The sequence below is a fragment of the Manacus candei genome, unplaced genomic scaffold, assembly GCF_025592945.1.
Source record: "Manacus candei isolate 608988 ecotype Guabito, Panama unplaced genomic scaffold, ASM2559294v1 h1tg000086l, whole genome shotgun sequence".
Lineage (NCBI taxonomy): Eukaryota > Metazoa > Chordata > Aves > Passeriformes > Pipridae > Manacus > Manacus candei.
Window position 1 is genome coordinate 3,689,739 of NW_026138134.1, and position 13,505 is coordinate 3,703,243.

Genomic DNA, 13,505 nt, shown 5'->3' on the forward strand with positions numbered 1-13,505 from the left:
GTCCCCCTGCTCCCCCAGGACTCACCGGCATACTCTGGGTCGACATGGGGAGGGTAGAACCCAAACTTGATGAAGATGGGGATGGGGACGCCGAACTTGAACCACTCCACGACATAGGGAGGGGGCTGTCCCGTGAGCGGGTGGATCACGTCGCATGGCAGGATCACGCTCTCGCCAGCGCGAGCGGTCACGAACTCGGGCTCCTCCCTCGAGCCGAGGGCACCTGCGAGGGGGCGAAGGAACAAACTGTGGCTGATCCCACTGCTGGACCCCAGCATCAGACTGGGACCCCCGGGAGAGCCACAGCAGAGGAGATGCCTGTCCCCAGCTGCCTGTCTCCACCGAGGGCAGCCCCTGGATCTCCAAAACCAAGAGGGAGTCCCCAAGCTCCTCCACTCAGCTCCAGGGCCACCCCGAGCCACCACAAAACACATGAAAGTGGCCATTAGCACTCACTGCTCCAGGACAGCTTCCCAATCTCTGCACCAGGGCAAGGATGCTGCCCTGAGACCCCGCAGGGGTTTTGGGGACCCCCTGCTCTCAGTAGAGGGGGGCACAGAGCATGCCTAGCACTGCTCCCCACCTACCAGCACCAGCAGGGCTACCCCATGTCCCTATGGCAGGGAAAAGGCTGCTTTTAGCAGCCCTGCTTGTGCCCCTACATCTTCCAGCAAGCATGCAGGGACCACTGACCACAGCTCTGCTGTGCCAGCCCAGTGACCCAGCTCTCCTGCAGCTGCCAGGGTGGGCTGAGCCCCTGGAGCAGCGATGCTCCAGCCAAGTCAACGTGTCCTCGGGCATCCCTGAGAGCCCCAAGCCTGAAACCCGGCTGCGACCTGCACGTCAGGTCTGTCACCCTGCTCCTCCCAGCTGGGTAATTACAGGGGACTTTGGTCTCAGCTCCGAGGCTGCTCCACCCCGGCTGTGCCGCCCTGCTCGCTGCAGCCTGGCGTCATCCTGCTCTGCCAGCAGCAGCAAAGCTGCATCCTCAGCACAGCGTTCGGAAAGGGAGAGAAAGGGAAACCCAGGGCTGGGGGGAAGCCAAAGAGGGGGGGGGTCCCCAAAACTAGGTTCAGACCCACATCTCCCTTCCCATCAAGGAAGGGCCCCCCATTTTCCTGGCACACGCGGCTGCCGCCTGCTCCGGGGGGATGCTCGGGGAGGGATGCTCGGGGAAGCACGTTCCCACTCCTCCGCGCTGCTCCTCGGGGCCGCCGGTGATTGGCGGCGAGTGACATCACCGCTTCCCCGCCGCGGGAGCCGAGCATCACCGGCTATTTTTGGCTCTGGCACAAGCGCGTACCGGCGAGAGGCCCGTGATGTGCCACCCCACGGGCCCACCAGCCGAGTGTCCCCGTGGGAAGGGCAGCGGGCAGAGCCGGTCACGGCTCTCACGGGGCACACGCACGGCGTGCCACCGCAGAGGGTCACAGCCTGACGGTCACCCAAGTGTCCTTAGCCCCCACACCACCAGCAAACTGGGCACCGGCGGCCGTTCAACTGGGAGGGCTGGCTGGTGGCAGCGGGGCAGGCGAGGCCGGGATGCAGAGCTGAGAGCTTTGCGAGGAGCCGACGCTGCATTGCACGCCCACTGCAGGCACCCGGCCCTGCTAGGGGGGTCCTGCACAGCCACAGAGCCGCCTGGACCCCGCCGGGGAGGGGGGATCGCCGAGCACACACGTGCACTGTGCATGCACACACGCGCACCCCGCTTTGCACCACGCCGACAACACTCTCACACCTCTCCATCCCTCGTTATCGCTGCATCGCCAATGAGCTCACATTCGCACCCTGTCAGCAGGGACGGTGTCAGCCCTCCCCTGCCGCCCCGGCGCAGAGCTGTGAGAGCCCGTCCTGACCCCGCTGCGCCCATCCCGGGCTTGGGAGGGGGGCTGCGCTGCAAGGCTGGAAGCCCCCTCCCTGCCCGTGGTCCTCCTGCGCCGATCGGGGACAGCGGCTGTCACGTGCCGCTCAAGAGCATCCAAGGACGCGCCTCGCCGGCCGCCTTGCCCGAGCGAGCGGGTCCCCAGCACCTCACTGCCTGCAAAGCCACAGCCTTCCTTCCACCGACAGCAGAGGATGGAGAGGGCAGCACTGCAGTCCCTTCCCCAGCCCCCTGCCTGCCCCAGCCCACCAGCTCCCGGCGCACCAAGGCGAGATCTTGGTTTCCAGCCCAACACCAAATGGAGCCTGGGATGCTGACGCTTGCCCAGCTGGAGCAGCTCTTTGCCCAAGAGGCCACCCAGACACCCCGGGGATGGGCGCCAGGGCGTCACGCGCCGCCAGGATCCCCTGACTGGCTCCCCAGCAAAGCAGTGGGTGACGTTCCCCGGGGAGGGGACGGACCAGCCGCTCTGCCGGACCCACGGCCGGCCACGGCTGCCCGGGCGTAGGAAAATAGGTCAGCCCCGGCAGCTCTGAGCGTCGGTGTCTGATCGCAGGGCCGGTGGGGAATTGCACGCACGGCTGAGCATCACCTCCCCACGCGCACGGCCGACTGGCAGCCACGGCGGATAACCGGCCCCCGGCTCTCCCCAGCTGCCACCCGCCCCGCTACCGCCCTGTGCCCTCCTGTCCCCGCTTCCAGAGAGGCCTGAAAGCAAGGGGAGATGCTTCACAAACCCTCTTTGGGTCTCCTCAACTTCCCAACCCAACCCCGCGCTCCCAGCCCCGACCAGGTTTTCCTGCCTAGTCCAGGCCAAGAAGGCACGCGAGCGATGGGAGGCTGCAGCTCTCGATCCAAAGTGTTTCTCACCCCCACATTTGCAGGGAAACGCTTGAAAACAACTCGCAGACGCCAGAAGAAACAGAGCACAAATAGACAGGGTATTTTTAAACCCACTTGGTCTTCCCAGCCAAGTTCAGAGGGGCTTCAAGGCTTAACCTGCAGTTTGGAAACACGGTCGCCATCAGCGAGCAGCAGCAGGGATGGGAGCCCTGAATCCCCCTCGGTGCGGGAGCTCACGTGAAGCTGGGGGATGCCTCGTAAAGAAAAACAAGTAATCAACAGGCTTCATCATCCAAGCAGATCCAGGGAAAATAAAAGCACGCCGTGTGCCAGGAGGCAAGAATACAAGATGCGGAGGTGGAGTTGAACAGCATCCCAAAGGGAGAGGAGGGAAGGCTGCCGCCACGGAGACGGTGCCACCACGGGGCTCCCCAGCATGGTGATGCCAGGGATGGGGAGACCCTCACCTGGATCTGGGCATCCAAGTCCTCCCATCCCAAAGGCAGAGATGTAAGGTGACACAGGACTCGGTGAAGCTGAAGGCTACCAGCATCTCAGGTGCACTCGCTAAAGCAGGACCCTTCCTGCAGGTGCTTCGTGACAAGGAGGTGGCCATGGTTTGGAAACCACCAGGTTTCCAAAGGAACCAATGCCTGGGAAGGCTGTCCTGCCCAGGACAGCGGACACCCATGCCCTGAGTCAGAGAGGTGACCTACTATCTCCTTGCAGCCTGCTAACAAGCATGGAGGCACCACTATCTGCTTCCAACACTGCCCCCCTACCCCAGGCACTCATCCCCATCCCTGTTCCCCCGTGGGGACGGCTGGGGGAGCAGGGACAGAGCCCCAAGCCCGTGGACCTCTCCTCCCTGCCGAGCACAGACGAGATCTGCTCTGACACATCCCGCTCACATCGGTGGAGGCGGGATATGGCAGGGATCTCTGAGGACAAGGCCACCAGCATGGCATATGGAGGCCAGCAGGGAAGGAGAGCAGGCAGCCATCGCTGTGCAACGAGGAGGGAGGCGACTGCAGCCCGTGGTGGGGACAGGGACAACGTGCTGCAGGGACCCTGCTGTAAAGGTACTGCATGGGACACCTGCCCCCCACCTCCATAACCCCCCCAAGTATCTCAGGGGGGGCTGCACCCCCTCCTGCAAACTCGATCCCCCCCCTCCCTGGCCAGGGGTACCGAGAGCCCCCCAAAAGCCTCCCCCTGTCCCCTGATGTGGGGCAGCCCCAGAGCCCCGGAGCGCAGCCCTCGCCCCCTCCCCCAGCTGGAAAGCAGCATCTGGGCTTTCAGTGCGATTCCTGCGTTTTAAACCCGATTTTCCAGATGGATGGAGGGCAGCGCGCAGGTCAAGCGACATGCCTCAAGGTCACACGGGGCCAGCGAGGAGAAGGATTAGCTGCTGTCAGGGGTGGCTCAGTGCCCCATTCACAGTGAGACAGTGACTCTAAACCCCGTCCCTGGCACAAGAGATGTCCCGTGGGACCACCAACACCACCCCCATGCAGGCTGGCAGCTTCCCTGGCATCCCTAGGGGAGTGTGCATGCACGGAGTGCTGCTCCACAACAGCCCCATGGTGGGTCCCTGCTCCCTGGAATGACTCAGGTGGGAACATGCCTGGCTGGGCAGCAGCTCAGCGAGCACATGGTAGCACAGGTTGGTGCTCGGAGAGGCACAGAGATGGGGCAAGTGAGAAAATCACTTCCCTGCAGTCACCCTACTCCCACCTGGGGGTCCCCTGCGCCCCCTCCCTCTAAACACCACCTGGAGTAGAGCATCCCCAAGTGCCACATGGCAGCTGGCTCGTGGGAACCATCATCTCCCAGCAACAACCAGCAGCTACCTGTGCATTCCCTGAGAGCTCCTTTCGCATGCCACGGGGCTGAGCGAGCTGCTGCAGGGGGAGGCTGGTGCCCAAACCCATCCCAGAGGAGACCTCCTGCACCTGGAGGCACTGCCAGGGTGCTGTGCCCCCCAGCCCAGCCCCACACAGCACCAGTACCCATGGGCAGGCTGCCCATTGCCCTCTCCACAGAGTAGCATGTACCAGTGCCTTCACAGCCTTCCTGGAAAACTGGGATGCAGGCAGCGCTCCGAGCTGCCCGCCAGCAGCTCCTGAATCACACTGTTCCTGGCTCAGGCAGCCCTCCCACCAACGCCAGCCTCTCCACCGTGGAGCGGGAGGAAGGGAGTTGTTTTTCCAAAGGCCAGCTGGTCGCTCAGGGCTCCCAGCTCAGGAGATGCCTCCCGCAGGGAAAGGGAGAGGGAAGGATCCTCCATCGGCACGGAACAGGGCTGGACCCACTGCTCGCCCATCTGCAGGGCTTCTCTTCCAGCCTCAAGGCACGACCTCCAAGGCGAAGGACTAGAGGTGAACGGGAGCTGTCCCACCCTGGTGCAGCTCCGGAGAGGAACTTGCAGGGTTCGCTCATCGCCGGCAAAGCATCTTCCAAGTCAAAAGGCAACCGAGCTGGGAAAGCACCACTGCCAAACCCCTCTGGCAAAGCCAAGTCATCGACCGAGACGCTCACACCCCTCCCTGCCCCGCGCTCTCCCATCCAACAGGTCCAGAGGAGCACAAATCCTCCAGGGAACGATGGAAACGGGAGCTGGGCCAATGCCCTTGGCCGTTCCCAGTGCCAAACCATTGCCTTGCCAGAAGAGAGTGGGGCCAAAGCCGCACGTGCCAAATCCGGCGGCTGCCAGTCCAGACCCCTCCATGGCCGAAGAGGCTCCATCCCTTGTGTAGAAGAGCTCTGCACCGGGATCAAGCAGGGAATGCAGCGCCGGCACCGCCGTGCCAAACCGCTCCAACCGGCCAAGGTCAGTGCCAGGAGCATCGCCCGCCGTGGTGTCCAGGGAACCTCCTTGACAGGAGTCCTCGCCTGGGGCTGGCGAAGCCAAATTCTCTCTCCGCAAACCCGCCTGCCGGATCCACGAGCCTCCCCACTCACCGTGTGGTGCCACAGCGTCACACCCGTGGGAGAGGGAGGAAAAGCCCCTCGGTGTGACGGCACTGCTGGGAATGCCAGGAGGCCAGATCCCTCCTCTGACACCCACTCCCGGTGCGGTCACGTCCTGGCTCTCCTCCCCCACTCCATAAGAAGGGATAACGCACCCTCCTTCCTCCTCTGAGCCGATTAATGCCTGGAAAGCCCTCGGAGAGCCAGGCAAGAGGGCTGCCCAGGGCCAGCGCTGCTGCTTCTCAGCTTGGCAAGGAGAAGGCAGTGTGGGAGGAAGGCCACGGCAAGGGGAAAAGCCCCGGTGAGGGCATCGGCACACGGCGAGCCCCAGCTCTGCTCTGAAGCCCTGTCCCCAAGCAATTCAGGGTGACAGCCCCCCAGGAGGAGAGGACAGCGCTGGGGTTAAGGGGTTATACAGCTGGGGTGAGCCCCGTGGGCTCCCCATCTCCCCACAGCCCCGCACGGGGGCCACGGCAGCCCACAGCACCCCCTCAGCCGGCGCCCACCCCCGCATTACTCACGGCGCGCTCATTCACCGCGTACACGCTGCTCCACACGCACAGCACCCCCGTGCCCGGGGGTTCCCGGCGCCCACCCACCCCCGCCACCGCTTCCGGAGCCCCATCCCGGCGGCTCCGGGGTATTTCCAAGTTCCCGAATGCTGAACTCGGCTGCTCCGCTCCTCTCCCAGGCAGAGCATCCCTCCACAAACCGCTGCTGCAAACCTCTGCCTCACCACACTGCAGCATGCATTTCAGGAAGGCAGCAGCCGGCCACGGCTCGGGAACAGGGGATATGTACCCCCAGATGGGGCAGCCCCCATGCTGCCCCCACAAAAGCACAGCCCCATCCTGACACACCCCCCCGACTCCAAGGAGTCGGCTGCCAGGCGAGGGTGCCAAGGGACCGTGGCATGGTACAGATCTGACCCTCCGGGCTCGAGGAGTGCTGTGAATTGGGGGGGCTGCAGCACCCTGGCAGTGCCCCCTCCCAGCCCACCCGTGTCCGCCGAGCCGACGTTCCCCCCCGCCACGGGGAGGGGAGTGGTGGTGGCTGCCAGCCAGGCATCGCCTGCTGCCGGCAGCCACTGCATCCCCATGGGCAGGGCACAGTGACACTCAGGGCACAGCTCCTGCGTCTCATCCCGGGTACGGACCACGGGGTAGCTGGGATGACCCGTGCCCAGTGAGGAACCAGCGGCAGAGATGGGGGACGGTGCTGCACCAGCGGCAGGCAGCTCCCCTCTACCTGCAGGGATGGCTCGGGGGTGTGGGAGGGGGCTGGCAGCCGAAGGAAAAGAAGCCGGAGCAGGAAAATCAGGGTTATTCCCCACTGCCGTCTCCCTCCTGACCTTGGACAACCCTGTGCCTCAGTTTACCCCAGCACGGCAGCCAGCCTGCAGTGGGGGGGGAAGGAGGGCAGCCTCTGCCGGTCGGGGGGGGAGCAAAGTCACCCCCAAACCCGCAGCCGGGGCGCTGCAGGGGAAGGCGACGAATCTCTCCTGCATTTCTCCTTGCCCAGCCGGGCTACCCTTGCAGGGAAGGGCAAACGCTGCCCGCACCCTTCGGCGCTGCCGCAGGCGCTTCTTCCCCAGGACGAGAGAAAAAACACGGATGCGAGAAATGCTTTCCCATCCCTGATCAAGGGGGACACTCAGCCAGCCGTGCCCCGCGCCAGGACCCGCGACCCGCTTGCCTTCTCCCAGAGGGAATTTCCAACCCTTGGGCAGAGGCTCCGCCGCACCGAGAAGAGCGCGGCTTCCCGAACTTCCCCAGCTGCAGCCGCTGCCCTCGGGGAGGTCACGGCCAGCCCCGCCGAGCGCCTGCGGAGGGAGGATGCGCCGGGCGCTCCCGGCTCCCCCCCGGCAGCGGAGGATGAAGGAATCGCCAGCGCCCCGCCGCAGCGGGAAGCGCTCGGTCCCCGCGCCGGCAGCGGGGAGGACGCGAACCTCGCAAAGCCCCTCCGCAGCCGCAGTCCTCCCCCCCCCCCCCGCCCCTTCTGCCCGGGACGCGATGCCCTCCCCGGTGCGCGCATCCCTCCCGGTCCATGCGCATCCCCCCCGCCGCACCCGGTACAAGAAGGGGGGGGGCACGCACAGGGCGGCCCCGCAGTCCCCCGGGGTTAACCCCGGCGGACAACACCCCCGCGGCCCCGCACTCACCTTGGACGGGCAGCCCGCGGGCGCCGAGCACACTTGCTACCAAAGCGGCCACATACCAAATCATAGTACTACCGGCCCCCGGTGCGCAGCATCTTCCGCCCGCCGGGCGGCCCGGCCGGGGCGGGGCGGGGCCGGGCCGGGGTGGCCGTGTCCGGGCAGGGCTCGGCGGGGCCGGCGGCGCGCTCGGGGCCCGAGGGGCGGCTCCGGGGCGGCTCAGGGCCGGCCGCCCTGCGCTGCGCCCGCGCCCATGCCCGCGCCGCACCTGCGCTCCGCCGCGCGGTGCAGCCAAGCCTGCGCCCTTTAGCGGCTCGGCACCGCCCCCGCGCGCCGCCCATTGGCCGCGCCCCTGCCGGAGTGGGCGGTGATTGGCCGCCGGCGCGGCCCGGGCCGGTTCAAGGTGGGTTGGCGCGCACGGGGCCCCCGCGCCGCAGTATCATGCGCACTGCCGGGAGCGGCGGGCACCGCCGCGGGCACGGGCACGGGCGCGGGCGCGGGCACGGGCACGGACAGGGCAGCGCCGCGGCCCCGCGCACAGCTGTGCCCTGCGCCGCTCGGTGTCGGCTCCTCGCCCGCGGATGTGTCACCGCACCGGCTCGATGTCAGCTCCATGTCCGCGGATGTGTCACCGCACCGGCTCCGTGTCACCCCCCTGTGCGCGGATGTGCCGCCGCACCGGCTCGGTGTCACCTCTCTGTACACGGATGTGTCATCTCCCTGTGTCCAGTTGTGCCCCTGCACCAGCTCAGTGTCACCTCCCCATCATCAAATGCACCGCTGCACCAGTACAGCATCACTTACCTGTCTCCAGATGTGCCGCTGCACCGGCTCAGTGTCACCTCTCCATCCCCAAATGTGCCCCTGAGCCAGTACAGCATCACCTCCCTGTCTCCAGATGTGCCTCTGCATCAGCTCAGTGTCACCTCCTTTTCTCTACATGTGCCCCTGCACTGTCTCAGTGTGACCTCCCTACCTCCAGATGTGCCTCTGCATCAGTTCAGTGTAACCTCCCCATCCCCAGATGTGCCCCTGCACCAGTACAGCATCACTTACTTGTCTCCTGATGTGCCCCTGCACTGGCTCGGTGTCACCTGCCTGTCTCCAGATGTGTCACTCCACCAGATCAGTGTCACCTCCCCATCCCCAAATGTGCCCCTGCACCAGTGCAGCATCACCTCCCTGCCTCCAGATGTGTCCCTTCACTGTCTCAGTCTCACCTCTTTATCTCCAGATGTGTCACCACACCAGATCAGTGTCACCTCCCCATCCCCAAATGTGCCCCTGCACCTGTACAGCATCACCCACCTGTCTCCAGATGTGTCCCTGCACCAGTAGAGCATCAGGTCTTCATCTCCAGATGTGTCACCGCACCAGCTCAGTGTCACCTCCCTGTCTCCAGATGTGCCCCAGCACTGTCTCGGTGTCACCTCCCCATCCACAGACGTCACCGTACCGACACACTGTCACCTCCATCTCCAGATGTGCCCCCTGCACCAGCACAGCATCACCTCCCTGTCCCCAGATGTGCCCCTGCATTAGCTCAGTGTCACCTTCCCTGTCCCCAGCTCTGCCACCTGCCCCTGCTGCCACACGCCACCCTCTGAGACACCGGTGCCACTTTGTGCCTACACAGGTCACCTCCCTACCTCAGGCTGAGCCACCCACCCCCCGCACCAGCTCCACATCACCCCGACCAACATCAGCTGTGCCATCCGTCCCTGCCACTCTGCACCACCTTGGGGTCACCTCCCTGCCACCTGCTTGGTGTCACTGCAGCCTTGTACCCCTATATCAGCTCAGGGCAACATACCTGCCACCATCTGTGTCCTGGCAGAGGTCCAGGGTCATCACCACCCCAGCCTGGGATGAACATGTCGCCTGCCCCTTGCACCAGCTTGCTGTCACCTCTGCCAGGCCCCTGCACCGCTCAGTCTCCTTCTTGCCACCCCCCACAGCTTGGTGTCACATTCACCTGCCATCTCACACCCAGCACTGGCTCAGTGCCACTGTCACACCTTGCACCAGCTGTATCATCCTCCTGCCCACCTGCACCACCTGTGCCACCGGCCCTGCTCCTGCTCTACACCCACCACTTGCTCCCATCCCTGACCCCCTGTGACAGCTCTGTGTCACCCTGTCCCTCCCCCCTTGTCCCCTGCTGGTCACAGCCCATTTGAAAGGCGAGAATTGGGGTTGACTCCAATGGAAAATGGGTAGAGAACAGAAAGTCCCCCTGTGCTCAGCCCACCTCTCCTCCCTGCAAAGACCTGGTGATGCCAGATGGGCAAACAGCCGGGCTGGCTCCCTGAGGAGCATGCCAGCCACAGAAACGGGCCACTGAACTTCCCCGGAGATGACAGCCAGCCCAGGGGGTGACAGCCTCACACGGAGAGGGGGACACACCATTTTCCCCCCAGAACTCACCATTTCCCCCTTGCCCACATCATTGGGAGAATATCTGGGGGAAGGTCTGAGCAGCTGCTGGTCTTCCCACCTCTTCCCATGCTGGAAACAGGCAGAAACACCCCAACCCCTGCAGAGGATGAGGAGCATCCCACTCCTTCTGCCCGGAACTACATTTATTGAGGGTCAGACACTGGCATGCTCCGGGCAGGAGGGGGAGCATCCCCTGCCCAGCCCGAGCTCACGCGAGCTCCCGGGCGGTTTGCTTCCCTAGCAAATTCCAAGACCTCATAAAAGCCTGACTCAGCTCTTAGTGCTGAGGTCTGAAGTGAAAGCTTGCAGATATGCACGGGGGGTTGGCACAGCCAAGGCTGACCCTCGTGCTGGGGCAGTTTTGCTCTCCTGGTTCCTGAAAGTCTGGTTTGCAGCAGCCTGGGAAGGCAGAGCCCCTTGGCCAGCACCCTCCCCTTGCCAGTCCTGCCACCTTCAAAGCACCCAAAAATTCCCAGCCATCCCCCACTGACTTCAAAGGAGCAAGCCCAAGGCTGGCAGAGCTCCATTTACTCTCACCCAGCTGGACACAGCTGATACATGCTGGTCCAGCTGGAGTCCATGTTACCACCCAGATCATCTCCATGCCTTTAGCTGGGTTTTACCACAATTTCAAAGAGGAAAAAAAAAACAGTTTGGGGCATTGATGGCACATATGGTAACACAGCCCAACCCAGAGGCACCAGGAGCCCATGGTGGATGGGGGGGACCCAGTCCTGATCCCAGTGTCTGCATCCTCAAGCCAAGCCCAGCACAGGGGCACCACCAACATCCCTCAAGAAACTGGAAATATCGGCTTGGGTTGGAGCATGGCTGTCAGTTCACACCCTTGTTTCTCCAGACTAATTTGCTGGTTTTATGAAATCCATTCCCCACTGTTTTCACACTTCTCTCCCTCTCTATTTATAGCTGGGTTTATTTACATGAGCAGGGCACTCCGTGTACTTGCACGTCAGTCTGTGGTGGCAGAACTGGGAGCGGGTGAAGGAATCAGTGGCAAGGCAAGGAGCCCCCCGAGTCCTTGGACATGGCCACCTCCTGCCTGCCACGTGGGAGGCAGGCAGGGAAGCCTCCACGCCGGGATGGGAGATGCCAGGGGATGAGCTGGAACCAAATCAGCCACACATACACCGGACCCACACATACCCCATCCTGTCCCCAGCCCTGCAGGGCACAGCAGTGCAGTTCCCATGGGATTCAGACTGCCCTGGAGCCAGCACCTTCCCAAACCACAGGCCCTTCTTTTTCCAAGCTGGAGCAGCTCTGGCAGCAGCATTTTGCTGACCTGAGCCTTACCTGTCTGTTGTGCTACTGACCCAGGGATGCCCCTGCCCTGGACACAGCCATGGCAAGCAGAGTTTACCACACAGAGCTGAGTCACTTGACAAATGCCCAGTGATAAATTCACCACTTTGCCTAACAAGAGGGATAAAAATGTTGTTGCTTTTTTTTTTAAAAAACCCACTCTGACAGATGAGGCAGGAGTTCTCAGATTAGCACAAGAGCAAGAGACTTGGGGGATGCAGCTCTCTCCGTCACACACAGTCATCTGGGAGAGATGCAGCCCTACTTGAGCCCTGCTGCCATTTCCCTGGGACTTGGCTCTTGGGAACAAGGACAGAGGTTTAGGTTTGGGTACCAGCACAAGAAAAGTGGGAATGAGCTGCAACTCAGGCTGAAAATTCAGAGATATCCATCACTTGGAGCAGTGAGGTTCTGGATCACTTCACACAGGGAAACAAAAATATTTGACATTGGAGAGGGTCTGATCTGAAAATGGGACTTCCCAGGATATGTGTTACTGCCTCTCTCTCCTTAACTCCTCACTGCCCATGACCTGGCCAGGAAAGCAGGAATCTGGACCCAGCTGCCTCCCACCTGGCCGCGGGATGCTCCAACCCACACTGGGCTGAGTCTCCCTGCACAAGTACATGATTATTCACAGCCTCCAACATTTGCATGGTGGAGTCACGAGTCTCACAACACCTGATCTCCCGGGAGAGCTGCCTCCTGTACTTCGGGAGGGAACGGCCCACATTCCAAAAGTGGGACTCGGTGTCTCACAGCATCCCACATCGGCCAGCTGTCACCTCCTCCCCTCTCTGTGCTGGGACCGGGAGAAGGGAGCCCACCCCACCCCTTCCACCCAGCGAGGAAGAGCAGCAGGGCAGGGACACGCAGGAACCCTGAAAATTCGGGAGCTGAGCGTGGAAGTGCTGAGCCAGCCTGCAGTGTCGCTGTGTGCACAGCGAGGCTGCTTTTTGGAAAGATCAGAAAAAGCCCCCTCCATGGGATCTGTGAAGGACGAGCAGGCAGATGGGCTCGACTCACGCCGAGCTGGGGTCAGGCTCGTTCCCTCCTCGTCCCCTCTCCCATTGCCGGTGGCTCATCACCGCCGCGTGACTCCAGCTGGCAAGCAAGGAGGAACATCCTGCCATGCCTTGCCGGCTGCACATCCAAGTCGTGGAGTAATCCACCTGTGGTATTTCAGAAAAGGCACACCAACTTCTGTGGAGAGGGGTCAGTTGAGTCACAGTAACAACTTTTTCCCCCTGTTAGCAGGTCTCCAACGTAGCTAATTACTCATCAGCCCACTAATAGACTCACTCACACAGCACTGCCTGGATCAAGCAGCAGCGATTGTCTGTCTTGTCTTATTAACCTCAAAGAAGGATCCGACTGCGGTAACACGATACCCCATCCTTATCTCGTCACCTGCCTCTCCAGCCAAAATATGTCTCTCTGCTGTGCAGGGCATCCCTGTCCCAGCAGCAGCCAGGGGAAGCCAATGCTGTGGGGCTCAGCCTTGTTGTGCTGCTCTGTGGGACTTTGGCTAGGGCTGATACAGGCCAGGGGGGGTGGGAGACCCCAGACCCACAGCAGCCACCATGAGCTGATGTCTTCTCCCCCAAGCAAGGGACTTGTCTCACCCTTCACACAAGACAGGTTGTCCCCACACCGGTGTTGTAGCCCCCCATCCTGCTGCCCCACGGTGGGACACATCCCTGCTCCAGCACTCCTGGGGCTGGTGGAGTCCTCCCCTCGATCCTAAAAGGATGACAAAGTGTTCTCTGCTCAGTGCCAGGAACTGCAGCCCCCTCCAGTGCTCCCACCCCCCCACTGCAGCCCAGCACTGCCGCCCACCCCATTACTCACTGGGCCTCTCTGGCACCGGGAACACACCTCCCCGCG

General features: G+C 63.0%; 1 protein-coding gene across 9 annotated transcripts in view; it reads right to left on the minus strand.

Moving 5' to 3' along the window:
- Positions 1 to 8,042, minus strand: part of IGSF9B (immunoglobulin superfamily member 9B) — a 39,799-nt gene extending 31,757 nt beyond the window's left edge. For 8 of the 9 annotated variants that reach the window (XR_007908502.1, XR_007908505.1, XR_007908503.1 and 5 more), the window contains exons 1-2: positions 7,863 to 8,023; positions 26 to 223 (exon numbers count right to left, since the gene is read on the minus strand). Coding sequence is in view for 5 of the 9 variants with exons in the window: in XM_051812485.1 (XP_051668445.1) it covers positions 26 to 223; positions 7,863 to 7,926 (262 nt within the window). In the remaining 4 variants the exon portion in view is untranslated. Of the gene's footprint in view, positions 1 to 25; positions 224 to 7,862 lie in introns of all 9 variants that reach the window. The other variant, XM_051812487.1, reaches the window with a different exon arrangement.
- Between the last annotated feature and the right edge of the window lie 5,463 nt (positions 8,043 to 13,505).